The sequence below is a fragment of the Carassius carassius genome, chromosome 24 (assembly GCF_963082965.1).
Source record: "Carassius carassius chromosome 24, fCarCar2.1, whole genome shotgun sequence".
Lineage (NCBI taxonomy): Eukaryota > Metazoa > Chordata > Actinopteri > Cypriniformes > Cyprinidae > Carassius > Carassius carassius.
In genome coordinates this window covers 15,461,452-15,469,382 of record NC_081778.1, presented here as the reverse complement: position 1 = coordinate 15,469,382, position 7,931 = coordinate 15,461,452, and the positions used below count along the sequence as shown (strand labels likewise).

General features: G+C 36.0%; 1 protein-coding gene across 1 annotated transcript; it reads left to right on the top strand.

Moving 5' to 3' along the window:
• The first annotated feature begins 2,466 nt into the window (after positions 1 to 2,466).
• On the top strand, positions 2,467 to 6,333 carry LOC132102946 (carcinoembryonic antigen-related cell adhesion molecule 20-like). The gene is made up of 9 exons (XM_059507690.1): positions 2,467 to 2,528; positions 2,789 to 3,109; positions 3,796 to 4,074; positions 4,182 to 4,436; positions 4,695 to 4,806; positions 5,167 to 5,207; positions 5,403 to 5,425; positions 5,796 to 5,939; positions 6,104 to 6,333. Exons 1-9 carry the CDS (start codon positions 2,477 to 2,479, stop codon positions 6,131 to 6,133), a joined length of 1,257 nt encoding a protein of 418 aa, XP_059363673.1. The 5' UTR covers positions 2,467 to 2,476; the 3' UTR covers positions 6,134 to 6,333.
• Positions 6,334 to 7,931: the final 1,598 nt, after the last annotated feature.

Below are 7,931 nucleotides of genomic sequence, written 5' to 3'. Positions count from 1 at the left end.
AACTTGGACACAAAACACAGTTACTCTGCTTTGGATGGCTTTCACCTCTGGGCTGGACACAGCGTACCGTGCTATCTCCGGAGATCTGAAGCACGCTCACAACATATACTGTACTGAACTAGGCTAGGACCAGCAATCTCCTTGTCCTCCCACGCCGAAGTGCGTGAAGGCGGGGGTTTATCTGACAGGACACACGGCAATACACAGCAGCCCACAGCAATATACAGCACCACGTCAAAATTATAGGTTTTCACAGCACGAAGACTCACCCACCACACTCAGTGTACGGAAAGGACACCCGTCTTCCTTCACTTCGCTTGGTTCGGATCTGGCGATGGAATATGCGGCCTAGCTAGTGATGTCGTCGTTGTGACTACTTCAATAAGTATTCCTTCGGCTCTCCCACCACACTATATTAGGGGTAGGGCCGCCCTCCTCCTCCTGGAGAGATCTACACAACGCCAGGTCAATATACAGGGCACTTTCGACTGGCTCTTAGTACTCACATCAATGCCACTTCCAATCCCCTTTTTCACGTCGTCTCAGTTCGCCGTATAATCTGTTCACTTCTCAACCTTTAAGGTTCGCGATGTCTTCACAATCATACAATTCCAGCCTGAGGGAGAGAGAGAGTTAGACAGCTACCAGCAGCGTACCAAGACGGGCACAACCCAGTGCTTCACACACACCAAAAAGAGCTTCCCAGACTGGGAAATAACTTGGCCTTAAGTACTGCCTTGTCCAGCGTATCCTCCAATCACCAACCGCTGTCCCTAACTAGGCACAGGTGCATCGAATTCCCTGATTTTCCTTCTTACGGCGCTACCGGAAGTTCCGGTGTTCTGTTTTTCCGGTCCGGGCGGAAACGCTTCCGGGCGGAACCAAACTTCCCGAATTTTGGTTCCGCCCCTAAAGATCGTCACCTTGTGACATGTTCATTCAAGAAAAGTGTGAGACAGAGATGTTATTTTATTTCCTTAGATTGTCTATGCCTGTTTGAATGTAGACCTTTTCCTGCAGGAAAATAAATATTCAAAAGACTTTTGTCTCATACCTTAAATTTGATGTGTATGGTCACTTGTTAGATTTTAGCAAGCTCAAGGTTTTACATTAATGGAATGAGCGAAACAATATTGTAGCCAATGTTCTGTGTGTCTGCTACTGTATGTATAATATATTTTAACTGTGGTTATGATCTAAATGTACGCTACTATGAAATACCAATGGTTAATTGTAATATAACTCAAATAGCACACAGTGATTAGTTTGTCAGTGAGTCTCTTGTTTGTGTTCTAGATGGACCAGAAGATGTTTCTGTTAAGTGTGAGGATGTGGTGGATTTAAAGGTTCGTGTCTCTCTCTTGTTCTGCAAAGTCGGAAGTTTAATGAAACAGACACCAATGTGACCACAGACACATTCACCATAAACGAGACTGACTTCTCACACAGTGGAGATTACATCTGCACAGCCTCCAATAATGTTACAAAGAGAAACGCCTCACACAAACATACTTTACTAGATACTGTGGTTAACACTAACCTAAAATTTTGCTAAGTTTTAATAAACAAATCTTTGACTCATATAATACAATAATCACTATATCACTATATCACAATAATCATGACTCAAATAATACACAATAAACAATTTTTTCCCTACTGTACACACTTTATTTATTTATTTAATACAATTGTCTGCTACTATTTGGTAATTTGGGCAACAAAAGCGGAGGGGTGATGGAGGTGAGTGGTCAGGGTATCTGCAGGATTTTTAAGATCAAATCTAAGACTTTTTAAAGGCCTTTTTAAGACCTGCATAAATACAATTAATACACACAATGTCTATGGTAACACATTAAACCTTAAAATGAAAAATTATTTACAGTTCAGATACAGGTTTTCACAAAAAAAAGAAAAGTAAAAAAAAAACTGAAACACTTTTTAAGAAAAGGTATGCATCAAAAGTATGAACTAATATATTAAATAAAACAATTATTATCGAACAATCGGGGATACAAATATTAAAATAAAAAAACATGAAATTGTATTGTATTTGTATCCTAAGAAGATGGAAAATAGCAAAACATTAATTTTCTGATTTCTCTTTATGGTCTTGTCTTTTTTAGGGTTAAAAGGCCAAATTCAGTATAATCCTTATTGATGATGCATACTTTGTGTAGCCTACATTTGAGAATGTCACGCAGTTTTAGATTTAATTGAAATGTTTGTGGCTTGGATGGCTTGTGCTGCAGTTCTATGGGTGTTTTGCCCTCTTCGAGCCAGTCACGTGACTGAAAAACTGAATATGTTGGTAACTTTACTGAATGATCAAAGGTAAGAGTCGTGTTAATATCCAGCGCTAGGTGGCGCAGTGAGCTCTGCTGTCTAGAACTGCTGTTTATCAGTGACTGAAAACTGATGGAAATAGTTCAGATCAGATGATTTAAGTAGCAGCTCCTGAGCTGAGAGCTCGATCATGATGGTTTCTGATAGTTTGTACTGTACGCTGTGGATGCTATCACTTTTTGGTGAGGCTTTTTTTGTAATTAAAAAAATGTATGTTAAATTGCTGTTTAATAACTAGTTAGTTGGAACTATTTTAATTATGTAATGACACAGAAATCTATGTCCACCTTTGCAGTTAATCATTGTTTTTGTTGTGAATTTGTGAATCTAACTAAATATTTAACTACAGTAGATGTATCAGATAAAATGTATGTCATTTAGTGCAATAAGTCAATAACTCTTTCTTTCTTTCTTTCTTTCTTTCTTTCTTTCTTTGACATAGGCCAGTTTTTAGGGGAAGATCTGCAGTTTTCTGGTCCGGTTAATGGAGCAGTAGGAGGAAGTGTGGTGTTTGCTCCTGATAACCCGCCCTCCACATCAATTGATACAGTTCAGTGGCATTTTGGAACAACTCTAATATTGACAGGACAGTCTGATTCACTTATAATAGCCCCAGCATACAGAGACAGAGCCAGTTTTGACAGAAACACTTTCTCTCTGGAGCTCTGGAACCTGAGACTGGGTGATTCTGGAATATACAGACTCACTGTAATAACTAGTGCTGGAGACACACTTACAGGAGAAACTTCACTACAAGTGTTCGGTGAGTGTGTTGCTTAAACTTCAGCATTTAATGTTAAAGCATCGGCTACACAGGCATAATATATGATTATAAGAAATTAATTTAATGTGTGGAAGGGGAAAAAGTGACATACAGCAATTTAATATGCTGTAAATGAAACATGGAAGTGTAAAAATTGCAAAGGTGACAATCAGAAGTGCTAATGAGAGTATAATAATACTATTTGAGATATGCACAAGTCTGCTGTTGTTTGCAGTGAGCTTTGTGGTTAATTGTTACTGAACCAGATTTGCACAGATGAGTGTTACTTAGGGCACTCTCAGGTTTAAACTTTTAAAAATGTTATTACATGGAAATCACATTGAAACTGTCTTGAAAAATTGTAGCTTTATAATTTATTTTGAAATAACTTTTAGACTTTTTAAACTCTTTACTCTTGTCTGAGACCCAGATTTTCAGTCTTCTATCAGCTTTGAAAATCCATAAAAAAAAAAAAATTATATGCTACAAACTATTATGATCTAAATAGACACTGAAATAAACAGTTTATAGGGCGCACAAATTCAAACATAAACATTCCTTTCATTATTGATTGGACTTCTGTACCAGCCTTGACCACACTAAATGTAAAAATGTGAAATGGTCACCAAATGTGAAAGACTCGTTTTAAATCTAGTGTGTTTGTTCTTTCTCACTCATTCACACAGAAAATATAACTAATGTCAGAGTTATTGGTCCAGAAGAATCATTAATAGAAGGAGAATCATCTGCTAACTTCAGCTCTGAGGGAACTGGCATCATCACCTCTGTGCAGTGGATGAAAGATAACAGTCCTCTGTCTCCTAGCAACAGCATCATCTTCTCATCTGATAACAGATCAGTGTCCATCAGTCCAGTGCAGAGATCAGACAGTGGAGAATATCAATGTACATATAGAAACCCTGCTAGCTCTGAGACGGCAAAACCTGTGCATCTGATCATCAACTGTGAGTGTTCAACATTCAGACATCAAGATGATTTGAGCTCAAACCTGATGAAATACAGACATTCTTCAGTGATCAGTTTGTCAGTGAGTCTCTTGTTTGTGTTCTAGATGGACCAGAAGATGTTTCTGTTAAGGGTGAGGATGTGGTGGATTTAGGGGTTCGTGTGTCACTCTCTTGTTCTGCAAATTCTGAACCTTCTGCTTCATTCAGCTGGAAGTTTAATGAAACAGACACCAATGTGACCACAGACACATTCACCATAAACAAGACTGACTTCTCACACAGTGGAGATTACATCTGCACAGCCTCCAATAATGTTACAAAGAGAAACGCCTCACACAAACATGCTTTACTAGTTAAAGGTAAGAATAATTCAAACTAATCTGAAATGAGTTCCCAATTTTGATAACCAACACTTTAACCTTAATTTACCACTTGTTCAAAGTAACTTCATTTTTAAAAAGGTATATTAAACCATTTACTGTTTTGTAAATCTATGTAATTGCATTGTGTTGTTTTAAATTATTAATATTTTTTTTTATACATGTTAAAGTGTATAACTGTTAGTATTGTGTGTAGTAAGTGGCCTTGGTCTTGTGATTCTTGTATCTTTTCCATAGAAAGAGGAGGAGGGCTGTCATCAGGGGCGATAGCTGGGATTGTCATTGGGGTTTTAGTGGCAGTTGCAGGCATTTGTGGTCTGACTGTGTATTTAACAAAAACGAAGAAAATGTGAGTAATCTGGCAGATCATGGTGTATTTTGTAATCACACCTTTAATTTAACATATTATATACATCAATACATTAGTAACAAATCACAACTTCAGCTTCCGCCAACAGGCCTTTTTAAATCAAGTTCTACATACATGTCTGAACTTTATGATCTCATTCTTATGTTCCTATTTTATATCAAACACAGTGTTTCTGAATTTCAGTGAATTTTCTTAACATGTGGATAGTGATATTTCATACACAATAAAATGACCACAGTAACTGTAATAAAGTGCATTTTTGTGAGACAATAATGTGGTAAAGACTAGTTATAACAAAATTTGTTTCTTTTCTTTTCTTTCTTTGTGTTTCTGCTGCAGCCCGAAGTTAAACCAACAACAAAAAAGACAAGCAAGTGAAGGTATGTTTGTTATTCATTAATAATGCCAGCATTAGTGTGACTTGATCGAAGAACACAACTGACACCAATTATATCTAGACTGCCCTTGATAATTACATTATATAATAGATTTCAGTTTAACTATTCATATTAAAGATGATTCAGTATATATTTCTTTCAGTATCAAATTCATTGAGTCTTTCTTTCCTTAAACAGCAGCACAAAGCAGACAGGAGACAGTGAGTAACCTCTTCAGTCTCTTCTGAAAGTAAAAACATAACCTCATCCATCAGTAAACTCTATAATTATCTGTAGTTTATTTTTACAGTAAGCTCAAATGGACTTTAATCTTTCACATGTTACTGCACTAAGACATGCTGATGATCACACTTAAATTATACTTAAACTATAGATTTTGACAAATATTCAATAATAATAGATATTATCACTGCTTATTGTGGGCTTTCTGTTTTATCATTTGTTTATCAGCAAAATATTTAACATTTAATTTAACCTCAAGTGACAACATCATTCTCTCAGATGTTTTGATTATAATTTAAGAAAAGAAAATTGTTGGACGCAAACTATAAATAAATGATTGATTTGCAGAAGGCTAGAGGAGATGGAACGATTCCAGGGAAGATGAGTGAACATATATACGAGAATGACAAACATGAAAATGAGTTTGAGAATATGTATGAAAATGTAAAGCTTGAATATTCAAGAAGGCCAAGGGCTCCTACTCCTCCTCAGGTGAGCAGTCCAGTCCAGATCAGCCCTTTCTACAGCATCATATCTGTGTTTTGGCTGCATCATAAAATAAGTGTTTATTATTTTATGTGGCATTGAAGTAAAACAATAAGGAAGTCATTTGGTTGTTTTATTTTATTACATGCTTGTGTAACGTCTCTGTTCAGGTCTCAAACCCTCCTCCTGTGCGCAGATGAAGAAGTGAAGACACTGAAACACATCTACTGCAAGATGATCTATCAGGCTGTATCATTTCTTTTCTTTTTCTTTTTTTTTTTTACAATTTAAACAAAAAAATATATATGGCATATTAATGAAAGATTAAAAGCTGTTGCATCAACTGTTTGTTCTGTGTGCTCCACTAATGCAGTTTAATTATAAACTTGTTCCTCACAATGGACAGACTTATTTTTCTTTCTTTTAAGTTCCTTAAAAAGTCACAAATACAGAAGTATATTTCTGTAACTGTAAAAGATTAGGGTCAAAGCCATAACCGTATACACTGAGTTATAAAAGCATAATGTCTGTTAAAGGCGTGGAAACATGACATACTAAAATAGGACAAGTAATAATAACATGAAATCATATCTGCAGATCTGGTATTGTAATGTTAATTTTCAGGCTCACGTGGAATCTGCATACACAGAACTCAGAAGAAAGCAGATTCAACACCGGTTCTTTGAGTTTTACACATTTAACATCCTGTCTGTTCTCATTTATTCAATATTTTTGGCTAGTGTTTTTAAAATTACATCTAAATATGAATTATATTTATATTTATTTATAATGCTCAGCCCCTCAGAAATCATCAGACACATCCTCATTCTTTCTTTCCTACACTGGGCCAATAAAAGAAGATAAAAGTGATAATGGGTAATGAAAAACAAAGGTCACATTCATGAATAAAATCACCTTTAGACCTGAACACATCATCAGTCAGGCAAAAGACATGAGGAAGTGACATTTTATTCAGGTCATCAGGGGCGGACTGGGATACAATCTAAAATGATTTAAATACCCAAGATTTAACAAACCTATATAGAAATATATATTCATAGAAATATAATAAAACACTAAAGTGCCTAAATGTCAAAATCTTTATTGAAAAATCGTAATACTAGACTATTATTTAAAATTTTGTGTTGCTGTCTGCAACATAAATATAAATGAATGTGAATATCTGTGTGCTAAATGTATTAATGTAACATTACAGTAGATAATACTGATGTCCTTTATGATAATCAGGACACGACATTGGGCTATTGATTTATTTTATTTTTGGTAAGTTGCATGAAAAAATCTTATGTTGCGTGTTGCTTTTTTGGGGGGCTTATTTAAACAATAAGGTTGCTTGTGAGGAAAATTTGAAAGGCAACTTCATTTATTTGTATTTATGTTTGCCATATTCTACAATGCATTGATTGACACTCTGCTCACAGTAAATAGCCAAATCAGTGCAATAATATACTGTACAGGGGGGGGACTTAACCAATAAGCAAGGTAAGCGGCATCTGATATTGGGCAAACATAAACGGTCCAGTGTGTCAGTCTTGTGTTCCTGTGTCTTGTGTTTTTCTCCCCATGTTCTCCCCATTATCTAGTTTCTCCCATGTCTGATTATGCCCATATTTGGTTTTCCTGTTCCCATTAAGTTTGATTATTTTCCTCCTGTGTTCATTTATCATCTTATAAGTTCCTTGTTACTTAAGCCCTTTGTTTTCCAGTGTCTAGCGTCTGGTTTTGAATATCAACCCCATGTACTTTGTGTGTGTTCCTGCCTGTTCTGTGTTTCCAGTTATTTAGATGATTAAAGACTGCTATTGTTGTAATTCCCTCATCTCCTCATTCCTCGTTCCTTCACAGTATCTGAACTGTGATACAGTGTGTATTTGTGTTCTGGAGAGTGACAAATTTTCACTCATCACACAAAATGCTTAGTTTTTGTCAAGTGCTGAGTTCTGCAAGCTTGTGAATCCTCTCATTGTAACAACATGC